At 58.1% G+C, this 24,102-nt stretch overlaps 1 protein-coding gene across 12 annotated transcripts in view; it reads left to right on the top strand.

The window, feature by feature from the left end:
• RAPGEF1 (Rap guanine nucleotide exchange factor 1) overlaps positions 1-24,102 on the top strand; it is a 149,956-nt gene that overhangs the window by 115,362 nt on the left and 10,492 nt on the right. For 8 of the 12 annotated variants that reach the window (XM_066255911.1, XM_066255914.1, XM_066255916.1 and 5 more), the window contains 5 exons: positions 11,275-11,547; positions 13,968-14,056; positions 16,447-16,558; positions 19,044-19,119; positions 22,810-22,894. In XM_066255911.1, the coding sequence (XP_066112008.1) occupies positions 11,275-11,547; positions 13,968-14,056; positions 16,447-16,558; positions 19,044-19,119; positions 22,810-22,894 (635 nt within the window). The remainder of the gene's footprint in view (positions 1-11,274; positions 11,548-13,967; positions 14,057-16,446; positions 16,559-19,043; positions 19,120-22,809; positions 22,895-24,102) is intronic. The other 4 variants (XM_066255921.1, XM_066255922.1, XM_066255919.1 and 1 more) reach the window with 1 other exon arrangement.

The following is a 24,102-nucleotide window of genomic DNA, read 5'->3' on the forward strand; positions in this document are numbered from 1 at the left end:
CTGAGTGAACTGGATTATTTGCTGTGGAATGAGAGAAAATTTGAGGGCATTTTAATAACACACTTGCAATTTGGGTATGAGTCTGTCATAGTTTTCACCCCTGGGACTTAGGGAGTTGGAGGCATCTAGCATTGAAAATACTAGGTTCTCAGCCCCAGTCCTACAAAGGGCCCCCGGGAGTGAGCTGACGAAGGTGCTGTGTTTCATGGAAAGAAAGGCCACCCTCCCCCTGCTCAGGAGCAGTCAGTAGTGACCTGAAAGTTTAGAATGTGTGACATCTGGTTCAGTGTAGCACCACCACATCTATCATGAGTCCTCTGCTTACACTCTAAAGTGTGCCTAGGCGGGGGCATGGTGCCACCTCGGAGTGGCCCTGTCTCCTCGAGGTGTTCCCCTGGCAGGGACATGGCACCGCCCTCGGGGCAGCCCTTTCTCCCCGAAGTGTGCCTGGGCAGGGGGCGTGGCACCGCCCTCGGGGCAGCCCTCTCTCCCTGCTTCTTCCCCCCGCTGTTCTGGGTTCTGGTCAGTCCCACATAGAATTCTGAAGGGTGCCACTGGGGTGCGGCAATTGTCACATCTGAAGACACCACACACTCTCTTTGACCCAGCGACCTGTTACATCTGCAAGAAGACCCTAACCATTGAAAACCGTTTCCAAGGGAATTGTAGCGCAGTGACCGCTCTGACTAGTTGCACCGGAAGTGTGAGCGGGAGCAGTGCTGCTCACTCTCCCCAGACCCAGCGGGAGGGTCTGCGCACTACGCTCCGGTATGGAGACGTGTTTGCAGGTCAGCAGGCAGAGTGAGCACGGGCTCACACCCAGGCGGGCCCAGGTGGGCAGGTGACGTCAGGATGGGCGTCGGCAGTGGGGGAGACCCTGGAGGCTGTGGGCCAGGACAAGGACAAGGTCAGGCATGGCTTCGCAGGGGAGGTAGCACTTGAGCTGTGGCTTGAAGTCCGGTTAGGGTTTCAGGGAGCTAAAGGTCAGAGAAAGCAAGTCAGAGATATCCCACACTGAGGGGCCTGCCCCAGGACAGGGCTGGAGAGCCTGGCATGCATTCTGGAAGGTCGCCTTGAGTGCGAGCGCTGGGGCGTCGAGGTCAGAGCACAGCCTGCTGAGAGCGTTGACTACAGCCAGCCCCCCGCGTGTCCTCAGCCATCACCGAAGTCAGCTGCTTCCGGAGCGGCTCCCCCCCAGTGCAGCCCCAGGGTGCAGGCCAGGTGTGCACTGTCCCCTGCCTGCGCTCGGCCCCCACGGCACCTTCCCCTGCTGTTCTGGGCAGTGCCCTCCTCCCTAGGCGGTCTTCCGCTGGGTCTAGCTGGCTCTCTTGTCCCACGGAAGTGTTAGCCCATCCACAGACATCCTCTCCTTCCTGTGTGCCGTCACCCTAGGACAGGCCTCCAGCCCTGGCGGGTGGTCGGGCACCGAGACCAGTCAGAGGAGGTGTCGGGAAGTGATGGTGGCTGTGAGGCGGGCAAGGTGTGTAGAGATGGTGTCGCCTCTCCGGGCCGGGAGGTGGCGCTGTTGTCCTGTTCTGTCCTGATTCGGCAGGGCCTCCCTGTGCCTGCCCGGGGCCCTCAAACACAGATCAGTGTTTTGAGTCCTGGGTGCGCCTGGAGATAGGGCCCTGCCCGGTGCTGGGTGTCATTTTCTGTCCCCAGGCTCTCTGTGGTTGCTGTGCCCCAGGCTGCCTGCCATGTTCTCCCAGCGGCCCAGCCTCCCCTCTGCTCTGCCTCCCCACGTGCCATCCCGCCCTGGCCCTTCTCTGGCCAGCGTCTTCTCTGGTCTGAGTGCTGGTGGTGCGAACCTTAGAGGTTAGGTGGGGTGCACGTTCATTTCCCTCTCGACCGAGGTGCGACTGAGGCTCAGAAGCCGTCAGGGTTGCGGGTGCCTTTCAGGCACTGCGGTGTTGATGTTAGAAACGCCCCTCGTCCCCCACAGACCACCTCTGGCATGTCCTCTCTGTGCCCGCTGCAGGTGCAGATGTGTACAGTCACCAGATCTGTTCCGATGCTAGGAAGCTGTAGAGATGTTTTTTACCATCTTGGCTTCCAGAATGAGTCTGGATAATTAAACCTGCTGCAAGACCCAGGTGTAGAAATATTCATAACCATTAATTTGTTTGAAAAAAGATCATATGCCTGACCAGGAGATGGCTCAGTGGATAGAGCGTCGGACTGGGATGCGGAGGACCCAGGTTCAAAACCCTGAGGTCACTGGCTTGAGCGTGGGCTCATCTGGTTTGAGCAAAGCTCACCAGCTTGAGCCCAAGGTCGCTGGCTTGATCAAGGGGTCACTTGGTCTGCTGTAGCCCCCTGGTCAAGGCACATATGAAAAAGCAATCAATGAACAGCTAAGGTGCTGCAATGAAAAATTGATGCTTCTTGTCTTTCTCCCTTCCTGTCTTTCCCTCTCTCTGACTCTCTCTGTCACAAAAAAAAAAAAAAAAAAAAGCAAGCATAGGGTAAGAAAATCAAGTATGTGTCATCTTTATTTTATTTTATTTTATTTTATTTTATTTTATTTTACAGAGACAGAGAGTCAGAGTGAGGGATAGACAGGGACAGACAGACAGGAACGGAGAGATGAGAAGCATCAATCATTAGTTTTTCGTTGCGCATTGCGACACCTTAGTTGTTCATTGATTGCTTTCTCATATGTGCCTTGACCGTGGGCCTTCAGCAGACCGAATAACCCCTTGCTCGAGCCAGCAACCTTGGGTCCAAGCTGGCGAGCTTTTTGCTCAAGCCAGATGAGCCCGTGCTCAAACTGGCAACCTCGGGGTCTCAAACCTGGGTCTTCCGCATCGCAGTCTGACGCTCTATCCACTGCGCCACCGCCTGGTCAGGCAGTATGTGTCATCTTGAGAACTTGATTAAAAAGGGGTGGGGATCGATAGAGTAGCTGGTGTCCACACTGGGCAGACAGTGCTGCTCTGCGAGGTTGGACCAGGTCCCCTACAGCAGTGGTCCCCAACCTTTTTTGGGCCACGGACTGGTTTAATGTCAGAAAATATTTTCACCGACCGGCCTTTTGGGTGGGACGGATTAATGTATCATGTGACTGAGAAAAACGTCAAGAGTGGGTCTTAGACAGATGTAACAGGGAATCTGGTCAGTTTTTAAAAATAAAGCATCGTTCAGACTTAAATTTAAATAAAACAGAAATAATGTAAGTTATTTATTCTTTCTCTGTGGGCTGGTACCAAATGGCCCACGGACCAGTACCGGTCCACGGCCTGGGGGTTGGAGACCACTGCCCTACCTCACCACATGTGCCCTCAACAGAGGCCTGCAGTTCAGAGACTCTGGGTATCTCTGCCACTCTGTCCCCTCGCTGTGGTCCCCCTCAGGGCCCGGTCCCCGAGACACGCAGCTCCTGGGGTCCCTCCAGTGCGTCTCACTCACACGCTTCTCACTTACTGGTCACCAGCCAGCCCTGAGCATAGCCCAGCAGCCATCACAGAGACTGAGCACTCTGACTGCTCTACAGGCCCAACAGCAAAGGGGCTGGGACAGGAGGCAGAGAGGGAGAGACGATGGCATAGGGTGAGGAGAAGAGTAGACGGCAGAAGGGGACCAGAGGCCCAGGAATGCTCGCGCTGCTTGGCATAGCCAGCTGGTGTCCGCCAGTTGGGAAGAAATGCTCCCACCTTCCATCTCTGTCTCTTGTTTTTTCCTGATGTCATCTTGTCCGCATTGGCCCCCGGCTCTGGTTAGAGCTAACACACTTTGAGAGAGCGAGAGAGGGGAGTGTCCAGGGGCAGCCCTCACGGCCTGGAGGTGGGCAGGGATTTCTCCGAGCTGCTTCTCTCATGGCCTGGCTTTGTTCCATTGGCCTGCCTGCCTGGACAGCGTCAGAGAAACGGGCTATGCCGCCGCCGCAGGTGGGAGAGCCTCTGAGGGCCCGCCCGGTGCCCTGCAGGTGCTCCTTCTCGCCCAGATGTGGCTCATGTGGCATGTGGACATTTCCGACTACTTGAAATCGTAGACTCTCAGATTCTGTTCCATTCCTGGGGGCCTCGCCACAGAATATGGTCTACAAGTGCAAGGGCAGGTGTCCCCTCACTGGGCTCTGGACTCTCTGGGATTAGGAACCTGTCCCCAAGCTCCTGATGTGACAGGAACTCTTACCCGGCCAACCCCTTCTGCTCTTCATCCTCATTTCTGTGAGTGACCCACTATCCACCGCGAGAAACGAGGTGTCCCCTTGTCTCTCTTCCCCTGCCACAGACACACCACATTCCCACAGGACACGTGCAAACCTCGTCCCCATACCCATCGTCACTACCTCCCTGCCTCAGGCATGGGCACTGTGGGCGACCTCCCTGGCCCTCCTGCCCCCATGGTCGGTCTCCTCCTTCCCCCTCCAAGTGCTGCAGTCAGACTTGAATGTCAGCTTGTCACTCCAGAGCCAGGCCTGGCACTCCCTCAGTCTTCTGCCCACCCATCCTGTCCCCATGCCTATGACCTGTGTGCCCTCCATTCTCTCCTGGCATGATGCTGACTCGTCACATGATAGCCCCTGTATTATCATGAATCAGACACACTGTTACAGGCTGTTGCCAAGAACGAAAAGCCTGTTTCTTCCTCATTTTCCTTCTCTGCTGACTCAGAAGGCTCTGGCTACTGGCCGTCTGGCCTGAGCCTCACAAGTAGTTCCTGTCTGCCGGGCTGCCTGGGGTGCTTGCCCTGCGCCTTCCCCTCTCCCAGGACCCAGGGCTGTGGCTCCGCGGCCTCTGAGCGTGAAACCTGCTCTGGGCTCGGGCCTGCTCTGAGCCTGGACACGGCTTGGGAAGGAGGGGCTTGCAGACTGGCACCCCTTCTGGGTTTCTGAGGCCCTCGAGGGAGAGTGCAGAGTCCACCTCTGTGTAGAGCACAGCCCTGGAAGACAGGGCTACTGCCTGAGCCCAGGGGTGAGTTCAGGGGGCAGGACTGGTCTAGCCCGCGACAGGCCCTGAGCCTTTCTGCCCCTCCATGGGAAGACTCCCTGATTCTTGTTAATGATCGGGGCATTTTGGGGATCCGTGCTCTCAGACCATCTGCAGGCACGCCTGACCCCATGAGACTGACTGGCCAGGTACCGCCCTGGGCCTGGGGAAGGCCATGTGGGGCCTTGAGCTCCACAGGTGCTGCCCACACACTGTCGCCTCCACTCCCCTGTTCTCACGTGGCCTGTCTGCCTGTCAGGGCCTGGCAGCTGCTCTGACGGTGTGCCTGTCCCCATTCCAGAGAGGGACACACCAGAATGCAGAGCTGAACCATTTGCTCAGCGCCCTGAGGAAGACCTGAGGTTAGAATCCAGATCCCGTCGTGGAAAGTAGTGTTAGGTTGACATTTGTGCACTGATGAATTGCAGTAAATAAATCCCGAGCGCTGAAAAGGCCAGGTGGAGAGAGGAACTCACGGAAGCCTCGTCGAGGGGCCCTCGTGCTCTGACACATTGTGGGGTGGGCCACAGGCCGGGGAGAGCCTTCTGCAGTGGGAGTCAGGAAGAGCCCGTCATGCTGCTCAAATGCAGACAGAGGAGAAGGTTCTAGAACTGAATTCAAATCATTTTTTTTAACCAGAGTCGGTGCTGTCAGGCCAGTGTTTCCTGACTGCACAGAGCACCTGCAGTGTATTGGAGGGTTTTGCAACAGTGTAATTACCCATGAAACTGTTGGCCAAAGATGTATTGTTTTCCAGGAAGATCTTGTGATTCAGGTTGCAAAAATATATCACATGAGGAGAAAAGTACTCAATATCTACTTTTACATGTCCTGCTATCTAAAATTCTCCCTCCCAAGTAAAAGATTTTTGTTCTGTTACATCCTTAGAAAATACATATTAGAATTTTCAAGTGGTTTTTAAAAATAAGCTCCACCAAGAAGTTTATTTTAAAAGAGAAGATCTTTTTCAACCCCACTAGATGCTGCTGCTGCCTCTCTGTGCAGCAGGACCCCCAGGCACTGCCCTGCGGGGGACAGCGCAGCCTCAGTTCGGGGTGGGGGGAGGGGGAGCTTGCTGCCTCCGTCCCAGGACCTGCCCCTCAGCGCTGGAAAGGCATCTCCCTATGTGCTGTCAAGTGCAGTCACCATTGATACAGGGCATCAAGGAAGGACGGTGCCTCCGGGCCTGCGGTCAACCCAGAGGCTGGCTTTCACAGACACAGATTCATTGGGACCGGGAAGGAGAGAGGAGATAAAGCCGCACTCTTCCCCGCCTGTGCCACCGGGAGTGACCAGGAGTGTTATCAAGGGTCTTACTGGGTAGTCGTGATCACATCCCATATCTGACAAGCAGATCCAGCATGCTTGTCTCAAGGAGCTTGACTCCTTCCGAGAGAAGCAGCTCAGGCCCCACAGTGTGCTGACAGTTGGAGCTCCTGCTTGAAGGAAGCGTGCTCAGAGCGCAGGACCAGTGCTGAGCTCTGCCCAGTGACTTTCCACGGTGGGAGGAGGCCCAGACCCCACGAGCACGGCAGCTCCTCGTGGAACATGTTTTCTCACAAACAGTGGATACAATGAAGCTCGAGCTGTCCAGTCAGTTATCTGTTTTGCTAAGTAGCATCCAGAAACACTGAAACGGAAAGCCTCACTTGAGCTAAGGGTATGCAGTAATGACTGACCTCCCCAAACACTTCACCGTGACAGCGAGTCCGTTCACATAAACGGTCGCGCTTCCCTGGGACTGGTGGGGCCGGAGGTTCTCTAGAGATTGGAGCCCCAGCCACTGGCGCAGCCCTTCTGCCGAAGGCCGTCGCCCACAGCTGCTGGCGCACGAAGGCCGCGTCAGGCCCCCCAGGCCTCCTTGTGGTCAGAGGAATTCAGAGGGATGACAGGTTATGTTGAGGAACCAGGATTTTTCATTTGAAGATCTGCTTTCTTGCCAGTACAACCCAGGGCACATCATTTTTCATGCCAGGACTCTAATGGAGAGAAAGTATCCGTGAAAACTGGTCCCCGGCCAGCTTCCGGTCCGTCTGTTAGGCTGTGAGCGGCGGCCACGGGCCAACAAGCAGGTCATCAGTCTCCACTGTCCTTGCACTCAGAAGCTTGGTGGCTCCTCCAGCTGTGTGTTTTCAGGAGGGGGAGCTGGTCCCGGGGTCTCCTGTGGGCAGATCTCTCTCCATATCCCTGCTTTACGCTCTGTCCAACTATGGCTCGCTGCCCTTTGCATGCTGGTCGTCACAGAGACTCAGCTAGGGCGAGCTCTGAGCCGTGCTGGGAGGCCATGCCTGCATAGCTGTGGATGCCGTGGTTAGGGACTGTCACGTGCTCGAAATACTGAGTGGGGGCCATTCCCACACTGTCTTTTTAGAATGAAGCCATGTGTTTTTAGGTATGTGGCCAACCCTTCCAACCTGTTTCTTCATCTTTGTAATGGGGATCAGAACACACTTCAGGTAGATAAAATGCAATGATTCCTGCAGAATCCAGGCACCTCAGCGGGCCAGCAGGGAGCTGTTAGTAAGAGGAGCTGCCTGACCCTCGAGATGGCCTTTGCTGGCTCTGGGGGACGTGTAACCCGGGCTGGGTGGGGTGCGGCCCTCTCCTGCTGCTCTCTCTCCCCAGGCTCTGGGGGACTTGTGACCAGAGCTGACCTGGGGGTACAACCCGCTCCTGCAGCTCTCCCCAGGAACTCGCTCTGGCACTCCTGAGTCTTGCAGAAACCTGCAGTTTCCAGACAGGGAGCCTCTCCTTATTAAAACATTCTCAGCCCAAACAGTCTTACTCTGGCTATAAATAAAAATTCCTGCTGCGGAGAGTGCAGCCAGTCTGTCAGGGGCAAAGCCGGGCACCAGCCAGATCCTAAAATAAACGCCAGGCTGTGCTGGAGTATTTCTGTTCCGTGGCCAGCCCTGCCTTTCCCACTGCTCCAACGAGTCAATATGATCTTAAAGGGCCTGGAAGTATTTCTCTGGGGAAGCAGTCGAGACCAGACTTGTTGTAAATGGTATGATAATGAGTCCGATGTGGCCCTCACATCTGCAGAGCCCTGGAGAGGCACCCAGCTTTCTGCTGACTAGAGAGCAGCCCCTTGCCTCTCCCCACCCCTCCGACTATGACAGGACAAGGACAAGGAGGAGGACAACCACTTCTCACACTTGGCTCCTGTCCCAGCATGACTGCATAGCTGGAATACCAGAGCTGCTTAGGAGCCTGGAGGGAGGGTGGGGAGGTAGGGGAAGGGCAGGACAGGGACAGCCGCCCAGTCCTGGAGATGCAGAGCCTCCGGCCTTCCTCCTTGGTGGCTGCCCCTCTCTGGCAGTGCCTGCGCTTCCCTGAGCCTCCTGCCCGTCTCCCGCTGTGGACCTGCGCCTGGGCAGTGGGAACACTTGTCTGTTATCCTTCCACACTCAAAATCGAGACACGGCTGAGTCAAGCAGTATTCTAGGCACTTGAATAATATTGCAGCAATTCCTAAGTAATCCTTCATTCAGTGAGCATATTGGACCCCTACTAAATGTCTCAGCTTGTTGTCTAGAGTAGTTCCAGGGTTGGTATTTGGAGGGGGCATGGGAGGATAGCTGACATTGATTGAGTGCTTGTCACATACCGGGCTGTGCTTAGAACTCTCAGGGCGTCCCTGTTAAGTCCACACAGAGCCTGTGGCAGAAGTGCTAGTGTTTTCATCCCCATTTTAGAGGGAAAGAAACAGGCTTGAGAACTTATGAAACTCAGCATCGCAGGTAGGAAGATAGCCCCGGTCCATGTGACTTGAAACTGTGTCCTCTTAGCAATTACCCTCGTCCCAGTTCCCAGAAAAAGCACCAGCAGTGTGAGAGTCTGCCACCTGAACTTGTCACATCCAGACCTGTTTCACACGGCATACGATCAGTTAGGAAGATACTGTAAGAAGCCCCCGGCTACAAACGTACTGGGTTCTGTAGGCTTATTCTTTTTTTTTTTTTTTTTTTTTTTTTTACAGGGACAGAGAGAGTCAGAGGGATAGATAGGGACAGACAGACAGGAACGGAGATGAGAAGCATCAATCATCAGTTTTTCGTTGCAACTCCTTAGTTCATTGATTGTTTTCTCATATGTGCCCTGACCACGGGCCTCCAGGAGACCAAGTAACTCCTTGCTTGAGCCAGAGACCTTGGGTCTAAGCTGGTGAGCTTTTGCTCAAACCAGATGAGCCTGCGCTAAAGCTGGTGACCTTGGAGTCTCTAACCTGAGTCCTCTGCATCTCAGTCCGACGCTCTATCCACTGCACCACCACCTGGTCAGGCTTATTCTTAAGTTGAATTTGTGTGTATGTGGGAAGGGGTACATTCACCTATGCAGTGCAACTTAGATGTTTGTTTTATCATATTCTTTATTTTTACCTTTCTGCGCACATAAATATTGAAACATTTTCAAACCTACAGAACCCGTCTCATCCTTCCATAACCCAGGCACTGCCTGTATCAAATGTAGTAATCGTGGGATTACACAGTAACTGTACATAGACGCCAGGGGCTCAGTGTCACAGAGCCTGCTCAGTGAGTTGATATAGGGGGTGGGGTGTCGGTGAGGACAGTGCCAGTACTCTAGAGAGAGAGAGCCTTGTTGTCTTGGTCCATTCCAGCCCCTATAATGAAGTACCACAGGCCGGGTGGCTTGGGAACAGCAGAAATTTATTTCTCACGACGGTTCTGGAGACCGGAGTCCAAGATCGGGGGGCCAGCACGGTCAGGCGAGGGTCCCCTTCCAGGTCCCAGACTTCCACTGTGTCCTTACATGGCAGAAGGGCCAGCATCTCTCTGAACCTCTGGAGGGCGCTGGGGACACTCAGGCTCCTCTGCCATCAAAGTGCGAGTCCCTGGTCTGGGATGCTGAGCCAGAGGTCTGCTCACCCAGCTTCCCTAGAAGACTGTGGACAGGATTTCTCTTCCAGCAGGAAACTAAGCCTCCAGTGTTAGCTGCTCACAACACGCCCGACACCTCCACTCATTCTTGTGACTGAGCAGGGGTTGGCCTTGAGTCTGAGCCAGATGGGTAGGTGCCTAGCACCATCGGCTGGGTCTGACATAAACCAACAGCCCCCGGTGCTCACAGGGGTGAGAGGGCCTTGGGCTCCCCAAGGAGAGTGCAGGAGCTTTCCGTCTGGGTCCGGGTCCGGGTCCGGGTCCGGGTCTGGGTCCGGGTCCGGGTCCGGGTCCGGGTCCGTGCCGCCCAGCTGCCGGGGGTGGGGGATGAGGGGGTGGGGCGGGGCTGTCCCTGGAGTTGCCAGAGCCCTCCTCCAGGTGCAAGTGGAGCTGGGAAACCTGCTTAGGAACATAAATAGTTTTGACCTCCTGTTAGTTTAAAGTTTTGATTTTCCCTCCTTTGTCACGGGTTCTAGAAACCCTCTGCCAAGTGCAGAGAACCCCTGAGTGAGTGCACAGTGGTGTTGGGTGATTGCCTTCGGGTTCCAGCACCTGTAGTGGGCACGTGAGCCTGGCAAGGACTCCAGCCTCATCCCTGGCACGCACCCCTCTCCCTTGTCCCTGAGACAGCAGCATGTTGCAAACCCTTTGCAGGACAGGAGACGTGGTGATGTTCTTAGCTGGTGGTCAGTGGTCTGAGCTCTCCTGACCCTCCTCCTGTGGCAGAGCCCAGGCCAGGAGCGGGTCCACTGTCCCTTCCCAGTCAGCCTTAGGGCTTCCCTCTGGGGGGAATTTGGGGGAGTGGCCGGGGGCTCTTAAGAGGCATCAGCGGTGCCTTCATTTAAAAGGTCACTTCATTTACTTTTAAAAAGAAAGAAAACAAGAAACAGAATGGGAAGGGAAACAAACTGGGAAATGAACTGGGAAATTTTTAGCGTTCGGTAGCACAATTCTTCCAGCCATTGTTAAGGCTTATACCCTTCCTTTCCAAACAAGTCTGAGGTGGTTTACAGTATCTAAAAGGCTGTCGAGTTTGACTTTGAAGGGGTACATGCAAAGAGATGTGTTTGTCCAAAAGACCCAAAAGTACGACCAGGTGTCTGACTCCACACGCTGAATTCAACCACAGGGTTTCCAAAAGGACAAGAGGTGTAGACTAGCAAGTGTGGCAGGCAGAGTGCAGGTCGTGCTGTGCCTGGGGGCGTCCTGCGCTGTGACGCTGGGCGGTCCTGGTCAGTCTTCTGGCCTTCTCTAGGGAGGGTGCCAGGGCGGGGGCCTCTGACCCGCGGGCCACGGGGTGGCTGGGCCTGGTTGGCGGCCCTCACTGGAATGACTGTGAGCAGCCTGTCGGGCGCGGCTGTGTTAATCTAATCTCCTTTCTCTTGTCTGTTTCCCTCCCGTCTCCTGTGCCCTGTGTGTCCTCCACCCGGACCCTGTAGTACAAGTCTGTGTTTAGGTCCTTCTCCCAGGACTTCGTGCCTCACAAGCACGCTTCCATCCAGCCTTTCCTCCCGGCTCCCTCCTCTTCCTCTCCACACTTCCCACCTGTCCGCCCATCTCAGAGCTCGGACCCGGCGGTGCCCGCCGCAGCCAGCCCGCCCCCCAGCACTGCGGACAGGCCCCTTCCACCTTCTCAGGAGAGCGCCTTTCACGGGAGCACGGTCCGCCTTCCTCCCGAGACCTCTCTCACTGACTCGCCCCTGACGCCTTCGGTGAGGACTCAGCGCACGCCCTCGCGGGGCCGCACGTTGGGAGAACGCAGTGTCACTCTCAGGAAGGGGCCTCCCCCTGCCCTGGCGGTCGGGCCTGTGGCTGGCGCGTGCCCCGGAGCAGGGCCGGATGGAGGTCCGTGGCTGGTCACAGGTGGAGCAGCGGCCCCTTCCACATGAGGCTCCCGACAGACGAGGGGTCTGAGTTTTCACAGATGAGTCAGTGACCACGCAGAGATGGCCGGTCACTGCGAGTGGAGGACAGAAGATACTCGTAGTTTTCTGTTTGGTTGGTGGTATCTGGAGAAAGGTGGAGATCAGACCGTGGCCTTGTTGTCTGTGGTGCTGAGCAGAGGGCCTGCCTTCTGTGCTGTTGGAGGGGCTGCAGGGCTCCATCGGCACAGGGACGGGGCAGCAGGTGGGCAGAGCACGTGTGGGCACTCGGGGACCGCTCTCCGGCACAGTGGTCATCTTGACGGTTGCCTCTTTTCCTCCATGATTACTTCCCCCTACAGTGGGGACCCCACAGTGCCCACGATGGCAGAGTGGGGAGGGGTGTGCCTCCCCAGGACAGTGGGACGGCCCCCAACACGATTGGAGAAGACCCACTGGAAAGCATGGGTCTCGTGTAACACAAGCCAGCGGCGGCAGGCGGCTTTGCTCTCTGACCCTGGGGCGAGCTGTCCAGGAGAGGGTGTGTACACTGTCACACTGTCACCTTCCTGTCTCCGCCCTGAAAGGAGCGTCCTGGGGGGCTCCTGGCAGGCTGCCCCTCTGAGCTCGAGCCTTCACACGTGCCTCTCCTCTGTCCTGTCTCCCCCAGAGTGAAACCGCCAGTGAGGAGGCTGGGGAGGGTGAATACGTCAGTCTGTATTCCTCTAGCCAGAGCAGCAAGGGGCTGGCTCGCTCTCGAGGAGTAAGTGACCTCTGGGCTGCCTTGTGCACGAGCCCAGCTTCCGCCTGGCTGAGCCGCCAGTCACGAGCAGACTGGCCCGTGGGGAGAGCACGTGGCTCCTGGTGCGGGCCTTCCCTCAGCTTTCGCTGTGGTGTATGCGGCGCTCCTCGGGCCTGGCCAGGGGGCTCGGGGCTCTCGCTGTCCTGTCTCCAGCATGGGGATCCGTCCTCCACTCCTCTCCTAGAGGGAAGGATCGCTCCCCCACGTGGAGCCTCCCCCACCATCACCTTCTCTCCCCCCTGAGAGAGTGGAGGACCCCCGACAAGGCCACCCTTGTTTGACTGCCGTCCCAGCCCCACAGTCGATGTTCAGCAGTTCTGGTTAGCAGTCGCAAAACGTGAGCAAATTCAAAACCCTCAGCAGTAACTCTCCCCCGGCATCCTGAGTGGGACGCATCCCTGAGGGGGGCCGCGAGTCTGCCGTGGCCATTAATCGGATGTCCAGTCCCGAGAAGCATGGTCACACCTGCTGAGACAGCTGCCCCACGTCAGGTGTTGGCAAGTCATCGAGTTGTGGAGATGTCACTGTGGGATTTGACCCCGTGTGGGCACTTAGCTCTTCTTCCCCTGGAGTCCCACCGCCCCTGCCCGCTGGTGCCCGTGCCCTGGCGGCATGCAGTTCCTTCTCCACACGGTGGCCTTTGTCCCAGGATGGCCCTCCAGGGCCCGCTCCTCTCTTGGGGACAGTGTTCGGTACTGACTCCTTCATCGGAAACCCTCTCCGTGATGATGGCCCCCGGACCCTTGCTGCCCATTCTGTCCTGTCCTCGGTAGACCAGGGATGCCGGGACACAGTGATGTCGCTGAGCGGGGTGGACCCAGATCCCAAGGGGAAGCGAGGCTGCTGGAGGAGGGGCCGCACTCCTGCTGTGAGCAGCCACACCCTTGGAGGCCCCCTTGGGAGGCCATCGGGCACAGCGGTCCTGGGGACTGTCACTGTCTACTGAGCCAGTTGGAGTTGTGCTGCCCACCAGCAGGGCACAGTGGTTAGGGACACGGGTTTGGGAGGTGGACAGTCCTGGGTTTGAGTCAAGGCGATAGCCATCTAACTGTGTGGTCTTGGGCAGGGCCCTCAACTTCTCCCAGCCTCTGTGTGTGTGTGAATGGGCATGATGGTGCCAGCTAGTGGACAGGGTCCTACTATGGGCACAGTGCCTGCTGAGCTTTGCTGAGAAAGAGCAACTGTGACATCTTTTCCTGCAGGAGGTGGTTGGGGTGGCTACATCTTGGTTGATAGCTGGCACATGTCATGAGTAGTGGCACCTTTCACTGACCCCAGCGGGCGAGAGGAAGTCTGAAGAGGGCCTTGTGCTTTCTGTGTCATGAGCAGCATCCGTGGGTGACTGGTTCACACCTGGCATCACTCCCTGGGAACTTACTCTAAAGCCTCATACGGGCAGGGGTGCTGGGCAGCAGGTCGCCCCCGGCACGGCGCCTGCCACAAACCCAGCACTGACTTCTCTCTGCAGGAGTCACCGGTCATGAAAGACGGACACCCCAGAGACCCTTCTTCAGCTGGCGGGGCGTCCGGGAAGGAAAGCAGAGACGGTGGAGAAAGGTAGGAAGTGACCTGTGTGGGGCCGCCGGGGGGAGCGTCCGACTGCCCTGCCGGTGGCTCGCGGGCCTGCTGGTGCTTGAGGTCCACGTTCTCAGAACTCCACACGCCCAGCAGAGCATGGAGAGCAGAGGGAAGTGCCGGCCCGCGGGCGGCCATGGCTGCTGAGGACAGCCTTCCCCACCCTCTCAAGTTCAGGCTCAACAGGGAGCGTAAAAAATTCTCCCCCCAAATACTCTGTATTGGGAGTTTATAGATACAGTGGTATATTATGTTCTTACACCATTTGAAAGGAAGTTACAGCCTGGCCTGTGGTGGCACAGTGTTTACAGCACCGACCTGGAACACAGATCGCTGGTTTGAAACCCAGGGCTTGCCAGTTCAAGACACACACAAGAAGCAGCCAGTGAACAGCTAGAGTAAAGTAACTACTTCTCATCTCCCACCCCTTGTAAAATCAATAAAAGCCTTTTAAAAAAGAAAGAAAACAAGTGACAAATGTAACACTTGGTTCCTAAATACTCTGGCATGCCTCCTGACAAGTTTCAGAAGCCTCCCTGATTACAATGCCATCGTCACACCTAAGAGGATTAATGATGCGTTTCCTCCTGTGACCAAACCAATGCCATCGTCACACCTAAGAGAATTAGTGATGCGTTTCCTCCTGTGACCAACCACCTCACAGTTCTGTGATTCTCCCCGAAATGTCTTATATAGCTTATTTTTTCCGAACCAAGATCAATCAGGAGGCATCGTGGCACTGAGTTATGTGTCTCTAATGTTCTGTAACATTTTTTCGTATCAGCGTAAGCTGAGCCTGAGTGCGTGTAGAAATGGGGGGTAAACTTCTCTGCTGGGCACTTACAAACCGTTTGGGCAGGACCTGCAGATCGGCACAGCTACCTGCAACTTTGTGTCGGCTTCACCTTTGTGAAATGTTTCCAATACAAGGTGGCTGGCGAAAGTAGGTTTTACAGTTGTGAGTACAGGCAACAGTTTATTCCTGTATTACTTATTAATTATTGTGTAACGTTTTAGATGAACAGCTGTAAACCTACTCTTGCCCCTTGCATTCAAGCTTTTCCTCCCTCTTTAGTCCGAGCTTCAGCTGCCTCTGGGTCCTGAGCGCAAAGCTAAGCAACACCCAGTTGTCCCCATCGGACCCAAGCATAAACCGTCACAAAGGCAGTGGAAACAGCAAGTGGGGGAGAAGCCTGTTAGGAAGCGTCCTGTGGGTCCCTGGGGAGGGCTGCCCGCAGCCTGTCCGCCTCCGGTCTGTGTCCCTGTTGAGTCTGACCCGTCTCCCAGGCTGACGTTCCCTCAAGTGTTAAGCAAGGGTGATGGGTTTTCTAGTTCAACACCTGGTGGCAAAGCGGGTGTGTGCCGCGTGCCTGGCTATCTCCAGCTCATTCCTGAGGGTGCCATTGTCAGAGAAACAGAGGACAAGCACTGGTTAGAAGCACACGGGGACGCTGTCCTTCCATAACACAGCCCAGCCACAGCCAACGTGGACGGCACACGGGGGTGATGCAGTGTCCCTCCCAGATCTGCTTGGGGTTGGCTCTGGCCCGCCGTGCTGTCCCAGCTTCTATGTCTTAGGGCCTTAGGATGAGAATGTGGCCTGTGACCTCTAGGGCATCCGGTGCCTCGCAGGATTTGTCCTGACAATTAAAGGAGTAGATTGGGAACATGGGGAAAGCTCTGAGGAAGTGAGTGCCTACAGACCGGTGCCCGGGTCGCTGAACGCCCCCAGCCACCTGCTGCCCCCTCCACTGAGGGCCTTCCTCCTCTTCACCAGCCAACTCCTGCTCAGTCTTCAGTCCCAGCTGCTCTGTCCCCCTCAGGGGGCCTTCCCTGCCCTTGAGGTTAGACTCGGATGCCTCCTGAGCACCCGGCCCGAGCCGCTGCTTGTTTTTCCATCTGTCTCCCCTGCTAGACTCCACCCGGGACAAGTGCAGGTCTGCCAGGTGCACACGTCTGCTCAGTCCCACAGGGAGAGCAAGACGTGGGCATTGGCATTAAGGTTGCACAAACTGTCCTCTCTTGCTTGGCCATTTGCTGTCCCTCTGCGTGGGTACTGACTGCATGTGTAGTGAGCCTTACAAAGAGAGACTGAGATCCGCCTGGGGTAAACGGCTCCATGGAACCTTCTGATCTCCTTGTGTAACCCCTTCTGTTTACAGCTGGGTCATCCAGAGAGCAGGGGGGCCCCGGTCAACACTCAGGGTGGCACGTAGGTCTGGGCTGCACACTGGAGCTACAATTAGGGCAACTTGTTCCAGGGCGCAGTTCTGACTTGCAGTCCCCTTGACCAGGGTTGCATGGCTTCAGCTTCCAGGCCTCGTGGAGCTGGGGCCTGTTTGACCCTTATGACACACACCTTTGTCCTGCAGGGCCCTGAAGTCACCAGACGCTGCAGAGTCAGCTCAGTTGGAGGAGGAAGTGGACGAGCTGTCCCTCATCGACCACAGTGAAATCATGGCAAGGCTGACACTCAAGCAAGAGGTGAGTACCTCACAGGCCTTGATTGTACAGTCTGGCCCAGGGCTTTGAGGAACGTAACCTTGAGGAGTGTCCAACAGAAACCTGAAGGGAGGTGTTGACCCTCCAGTGACTATGCTGGCTGCACGCTCCGTGCACCTCTGCTCTCCTGCCTAGTGCCTGGGCCCTGGGGGCCGGGACATCCTGGGCAGATGTCTGAGCAGCGGGAGAGCGTGTGCTGTCCCTTCTCTTGTCCAGCGAGTGATCTTGGGCAAGTTAGGGGCCATCTCTAAGCCCCAGGTGGATAGTTTGTGAGAACAAAGTCCATGCAGTGCTCAGCACAGGGCCTGTGTGGTGAGCCCTCACTCGGGTAAGACGCTGTCACATTGTTCCTGCCAGCGAGCCCCACAGCACTTAGAGCACAGAGACCGGCTGGCGGGGAGACCAGGCTGTCTCCATCCTGTGCCGTGTGGGGAGAGCCTCGCCGCTAAGAACAGTCCCCAGACCTGTCCGCTGAAGGGGAGCCCGCCTGAGGGAGTTTTGCCCCTGCCCGCTGCCCTGTGATTCTGGACACAGGCGCATTCAGCTTAGAGAAGTGGCCCACCCCGAGGACATGGCCATGTCCCTGGCAGTGGCAGCAGATGCAGACGTGCGGGCAGGTCCTGCGCTTTGCGCACTGCTGGCTCAGCCTGAGCTGGCCGGCTGGCTGGTGGCACCGAGAGGGCACTGGGACAGCTGGCTCCCCTACAGAGACAAGTGATGGTTCGTGACCTTTCCCGGAAATCTCTTCGGAAAATTCAGGTCATGGGCATAGCCTCCCCACTCTTAGCTAGAAATCCAAGACATGGTCAGGACTCGAGTCCAGGGGTGCGTGCTGAAGCCCGGAGTGGGCCTGCACGTCTGTAAGAACAAGGCCGAGAGCCCTGGCCAGTTGGCTCAGCGGTAGAATGTCGGCCTGGTGTGCAGAAGTCCTGGGTTCGATTCCCGGCCAGGGCACACAGGAGAAGCACCTATCTGCTTCTCCACCCCTCCCCCTCTCCTTCCTCTCTGTCTCTCTCTTCCCCTCCCGCAGCCAAGGCTCCACTGGAGCAAAGATGGCCCGGGCGCTGGGGATGGCTCCTTGGCCTCTGCCCCAGGCGCTAGAGTGGCTCTGGTCGTGGCAGAGTGACGCCCCGGAGGGGCAGAGCATCGCCCCCCTGGTGGGCGTGCCGGGTGGATCCCAGTCGGGCACATGCGGGAGTCTGTCTATCTCTCCCCGTTTCTAGCTTCAGAAAAATACAAAAAAAAAAAAAAAAAAAAAAAAGAACAAGGCCAAGAGCAGGAGGCTCGCCGGCGCGCTGGTGCCCAGGTCCCGCTGACAGAGGCCACTGCCACGCCTGGCCCCGCTGGTGGCTCTCTGGCCCCAGCAAAGGAGGTGAAGGCCACTGTTGGCTCACATGGAAATAAAGCCATTTCCTTAACTGGCAGGCACTGTCACACTCGTCGGTCATATAAGCAGTGTCAGATATAATTAAATGTCTTGGTGACACTTTCTGCTCTGAGAACTCCCTGGAAGAACCTGGGACATACAAGTGGCCTCTCCTTCTCGGAGGGAGCAGGTTGAGACTGAGGGCAGCTTGCTGCAGGGTTAGGAGCATGACATGGTTAGAAATAGTCCCACTGTCCCCGGTCATCCTGGGACAGTCTGAGGTCCCACTGTCCCCAGCCTGTGGGAATTGCGCCATGTCCCCGACCCTGCTGTGTCTCAAAGTGGGGTGCCCTGATGCCCGTGGTGTGTGAGCAGCCCCCAGGACCATCCGTCTCCCTGCTGAGCTCTGCCAAGTGGCGCTGGGGGGGGGGCACCCGGCCTCTGCAGTGAGGGAGCAGAGGAGGGCCGCGGGGGTCTCTGTGGGCGAGGGGGGGCACCCGGCCTCTGCAGTGAGGGAGCAGAGGAGGGCCGCGGGGGTCTCTGTGGGGGGGCACTGGCCTCTGCAGTGAGGGAGCAGAGGAGGGCCGCGGGGGTCTCTGTGGGGGGGGGCACCCGGCCTCTGCAGTGAGGGAGCAGAGGAGGGCCGCGGGGGTCTCTGTGAGGGGGGGCACCCGGCCTCTGCAGTGAGGGAGCAGAGGAGGGCCGCGGGGGTCTCTGTGGGCGAGGGGGGGCACCCGGCCTCTGCAGTGAGGGAGCAGAGGAGGGCCGCGGGGGTCTCTGTGGGCGAGGGGGGGCACCCGGCCTCTGCAGTGAGGGAGCAGAGGAGGGCCGCGGGGGTCTCTGTGGGGGGGCACTGGCCTCTGCAGTGAGGGAGCAGAGGAGGTCCGTGGGGGTCTCTGTGGGGGGGGCACCCAGCCTCTGCAGTGAGGGAGCAGAGGAGGGCTGCCGGGGTCTCTGTGGGGGGGGGCACCCGGCCTCTGCAGTGAGGGAGCAGAGGAGGGCCGCGGGGGTCTCTGGCACTTCATCTTCATCCTCTCATTTCTGCCTGTGATGTCCTACACTGACGCTGTCTCATGCCTTCCTGTGCTCTTGTCATTGCAGGGTGACGACGGGCCAGACGTTCGCGGAGGGTCTGGGGACATCCTACTGGTTCATGCTACTGAGACAGACAGGAAAGGTACAGCAGTGCCTTGCGGGGCATTGTCAGAGCTCCCTGGATCCCGGCAGGTCCTGCTGCAGCCATCCCTTGTCCTGTCTCCTTCTCCCTCCTCCCCTCTTCTCCTCTCTTCCCCCTCCTCTCCTCTCCTCCCCCTCCTCTCCTCTCCTCCCCTCTTCTCTCCCCCCTCCTTTCCCTCCTCTCCTCCCCCTCCTCTCCTCTCCTCCCCTTCCTCTCCTCTCCTCCCCTCCTCTCCTCCCCTCTTCTCTCCCCCCTCCTTTCCCTCCTCTCCTCCCCCTCCTCTCCTCTCCTCCCCTCCTCTCCTCTCCTCCCCCTCCTCTCCTCTCCTCCCCCTCCTCTCCTCTCCTCCCCTCCTCTCCTCCCCTCCCCTCCTCTCCTCCCCCTCCTCTCCTCTCCTCCCCCTCCTCTCCTCCCCTCTTCTCTCCCCCCTCCTTTCCCTCCTCTCCTTCCCCTCCTTTCTTTCCCCTCCTCTCCCTCCTCTCTCCTCTCCCTCCTTTCCCTCCTCTCTTTCCCCTTCTTCTCCTCCCTCCTCTCCTCTCCTCCCCTCCTCTCCCCCCTCCTTTCCCTCCTCTTCTCCCCTTCCTCTCCTCTCCTCCCCTCCTCTCCTCCCCTCTTCTCTCCCCCCTCCTTTCCCTCCTCTCCTTCCCCTCCTTTCTTTCCCCTCCTCTCCCTCCTCTCTCCTCTCCCTCCCTCCTTTCCCTCCTCTCTTTCCCCTTCTTCTCCTCCCTCCTCTCCTCCTCTCTTCCCTCCTGCCCCCTTCTCTCCTGCCCCCTTCTCTCCTGCCTTCTCCACCAGGCGTGAGCAGATGAGGACGGCAGTGCTGCTGGTCATTGTCGTGAGCACCCACCCTGAGGAACTTACACTGAATGCCAGGCCTGCACAGGAGGGTGCAGCCATCCTGGAGGGTGTCCCCCGTTGGTGCGGGATGGTGACAACCCCGGGACTCCCAGGAGCACTGGGAGGGCGAGTTTCCAGTGCAGACCTAGCAGGTGGTGCACAGCAGCGCCTGGAGGAGCAGTTGTTTAACAGCAGTGCTCAGATAAGCAGCAGGTGGCTTTCTGCACTGCACCTGACGTGTGCCCGTTTACCTGACGTTACATTGTTCCAGACTCCTAGGGGGAGCCATCCTCATCCTGTCCTGTCCGGGAACTTCAGCCTCACAGCAGGGTTGCTGCCCTCCTGGTGGCAGGGGCAGGGGCTGCGGGGGGCGTCCCTCAGCGCCCTGGTCCTCTGAGTGCAGGGGACTCTGTGCCAGCCAGAGAGCTGTCCTTCCAGGGTGCGTTCTGCCGAGGAGGTCCGTGGGGCCTCGGGCAGGATGGGGGCGGGGCTGCTATGTCCACGCCTCCGCAGCTGGGCCCCTTCTTTCCCACACTCATCTTCTTCTTACATATTTAAATTAGTGTAAGGGTGGGGTCACAGCACTGCTAAAGTTAAGGCATGGAAGGAATTAAAACATCTCTACCTTGAAACAAATCCCCCCAATTTCATTTTGTAAATGACCCAATTCCTGTTGTTCTATAACAGGTTTCTCAAAGTACGATTCTGGGAACTTTATAAAGACTTTTTATTCATTTATTGATTTTAGAGACGAAGCGGGAGAGAGGGAGAGAAACATGGATTTGTTCCACTTGTCCATGCACTCGTTGGTTGGTTCTGTGTGTGCCCTGCCCAGCGAGCGAACCCACAGCCTCGGCATATGGGGACGACGCTCTAACGAGCTTCCTGTCCAAGGCTGATGGCGGGAGCTTTGGAATTGTGAAAGTTGTAGAGAAGCAGTGTTCATATGGCAGAGCCCTTGAAGGACAGAGCCGTGGCTTTCACAGACTCACACTGCCGCTGTCGCCCTCCAGGGCCTCTCCCGCTGGTGGCTCTGCCTGGGGCGGAGCCCAGTCCTGGAGCCGGAACCTTTGAGTTCGAACCCCGGCTGCGCCACTCACAGGCCCGGGCAGCTGCTGGCACAGCCTCCTCTCAGCCTCAGCTGACAGCTCTGAGGAGGTTGGCGGGGCCGGTGGGTGTGCCGACCAAGGGCGCCGACAGGAACCATGTCTGCGCAGAGGGGGTGCTGGGAAGTGTTGGTTCCCGTCCTCGGGCAGCCTGTGCTCTGCTCCGCACACAGGGTGCCCTCCACGCCTCCGCCAGGCGGGGGGGGGGGGGTTCTCACTTCTCCCAAGAGGAAGGGGCTGAACTGGGAGCAGGCTCCAGTCCTGGCTTTGCGCAGTGAACTGCAGCGCTGTGACCAAGGCCAGCAGGCACCCGCAGGCCGCGCAGCCAGGAACCTTCCTGCCAGGCTGTGCTGCCTGGGCCTGGGTGAGAGGGCCCACCGTACTGGACTTCTGCTGGGTCTGATTAATGGAAAGATTTTGAGGCTGCAAGGAGCCAGTCGTTTGTACTGGGATGGATTGTTGAGGCCAGGGGCCTGGGCCACCCAGCAAGCTGCACAGGGTGGCTTCCTGTGGACCAGAGACTGCACGTGGCTTTGGAGAGGGGGTGCGGCAGCTCAGAATTGTGAGACTTGGGTCCAGCCTTCCAGAAGCAGGCGTTGGCCTGTGCTGGACCCATCTCCACTTCCTTGCTCAACCCCTCCGAACAAAAGGCCAAACCTGACAGCTGTGTGGGTGCAGGGATCGGGGAGCAGTGTGAGCAGGATGCTGTGGGACTCCGCCGTGGCTCCTGCCCGCTGGCCTCCCTCCTAGCTCCAGCTGTTCCGGCCGGGCCCCGCCCCAGCACAGGCCCAGCAGCAGTGGTGCTTTGCTCTCCTGTGTCCTGGGAGGTGACCGCAAAGGCAGAGGCCGGGGCCAAGCTCAGCCGAGCCTGCACTGCTCAGACTGCTCAGCCAGAGCGCTGAGGGTCCTGAGGTGTTTCCACCCAAGAGGAGGGTGAATGAGAAAAGACAGAAAGGGAGTCTGTGTTCAGAAAATTTCGCCCTGACCTGGCAGCTCAGTTGGTTGAGCATCATCCCAAAGCCCAGAGGTTGCCGGTCCGACCCCCAGTCAGGGCACACAGGAACAGATCGATGTTCCTGGCTCTCTCCCTTCCTCTCTCTAAATCAATCAATACAAAGAGGAAGGAAATGCCAGCAGCGTGTGTGTGGACAGAGCTCGGCCTCCCTGTGAGGAGCACATGCTTTGGAGTCAAAGCAGGACCTGCGCCTCAGCTCCCACCCAGGACGGCTCTGAGGTTCACAGGCCAGGCCCTCTGTCTGAGGAGGGGCCTGCACTTAAAGCATCCGTCCACTCCCTTCCCTCTGTGTCAGGGGTTGTGTGGTTGGGAGGGCCGTTGGGATTCTGGACGGGTCAGGAGTCCCTGGCTAGGACCGGCCCCTCCAAAGGAAGGGGAGGCCGTGGGCGAGCTGGCAGCCCACGTGCCCCGCCTGCTGCAGCCAGGCTCCCCAGGTGGCCTTGCCCTCCCCAGCACCCAGCCGTGCCCACCTACATATTCCAGCAGTGTGCCAGGCTCTGCCCTTCAACCTCTCCTTAGGTCTCAGTGTGTGGAAATCCCCCCGGCTTGTGTCCCTGGGCTCTGCCGTCTAACGGAACTGCCTGTGGTCTCGCTGCGAGATCCTGCTGAGTTTGAGTTGTTTCTCCGTGACTGTGATGCTTGAGACCCTTTGCGCCACCAGGTCTGCTCTCGCTGTCTGACGAGAGGACACACCTGCAGCAAGCACCGCTGACCAGTCCTTCTTCCCTCTAGACCTGGTGCTGTACTGCGAGGCCTTCCTGACCACCTACAGGACCTTCATCACCCCCGAGGAGCTCATCAAGAAGCTGCAGTACAGATATCCTTCCTTCCCTGGCCCTGTCAGCCCCACTCGGGGCACGTGGCCCGCAGGGCAGCAGGGGGTGGGCAGCCCTGGTCTGCGGGCTCCTAGCTGTGGGGCCCCAGGCGGCTCCTCTCTGAGCTGCTTTCCCATCTGCGAGCTCATGTGAGTGCAAGCAGAGAGCATGCTGGTGGCAGTGGTGGCCAGTGGGTGACTCTGGAGCAGTTAGCATTGACACCTTGAGGAGAGGAACGGCAGCCTCTGAGCTGAGCCCCGGGGCGTTGGGGTGATGGGCGGGAATGTGTGGGTCCTCGGGGAACCAAAGGTCCAGTGAACAGACTTGAGCTGGCACCCACTCCCCCAGGGGCAGGCGTGGCCTTGGCCCAGCCGCTCCTGCCCTGTGTCTGCCTGCAGGTTCACCCTTACCAGTGTCACTGCCTGTGCTCACCGCTCAGGGCCCCGGGGACTGGAAGGACCCACTTCTGATACCACTTTGTCAGCTCCCAATCCGCCTATCCTGTCCCAAAACGTGGGCCGGCCCAGGGTCCTCTGCTCCTTGGCCACATCCCTGCGTCACAGCCCATGACTGCCATCTGCTGGATGCTCTGTCACTTGGGGTAGGAAGTCTGGGGTCCCAGCTCTCCCTTCCCCCCTTAGCTTCCGCTGCTGGCCCCTGACTCCCCCACACCCTTGGCTTCCACTGTCCACGTGCCCCGGCCCCAGCGCTGGAGTGACGGCCCGTCTGCAGAGACTCGGGCCCTGCAGCCTTACAGCCAGCCACTCGCAGGCCTAGCTCACCAGGTGATTGCAAATCACGCTTGTTGAGAACATGCTGCCACTGAGCATGTGCCTGTGCGGTCCCCCAGCTGTAAAAACCACTGTATACCTGGTCGTGACCATGTCGCATACAGCGCCTTCTGTGCCTGCACTTAATCAAGGAAGCTGAGGCTCAGTTAGTCGTCCATGGCTGCTGGTGGGAGAGTCCTTCCACCAGCACTGCCCGACCTCAGGCTCTCAGCACCCCCTGTTCCAGCCTCAAGGCCCTGAGCGCAGCTGGCTGGTGAGCCCTCCTCCCTGGGCTCCCGCTGACCAGGGGCAGCAGGCTAAAAGGAGCAGGAGGGTCTGTGGAGTCCACAGAGCTCGGCAGAACCATGGCCCTCAGGCAGAAAGCTGGCCTCAGGAGCTGCAGGGTGGCCTCCCGCCCCCCGGCATCCTGCCCTGACCCT

This window comes from Saccopteryx bilineata, chromosome 2, assembly GCF_036850765.1.
Source record: "Saccopteryx bilineata isolate mSacBil1 chromosome 2, mSacBil1_pri_phased_curated, whole genome shotgun sequence".
Lineage (NCBI taxonomy): Eukaryota > Metazoa > Chordata > Mammalia > Chiroptera > Emballonuridae > Saccopteryx > Saccopteryx bilineata.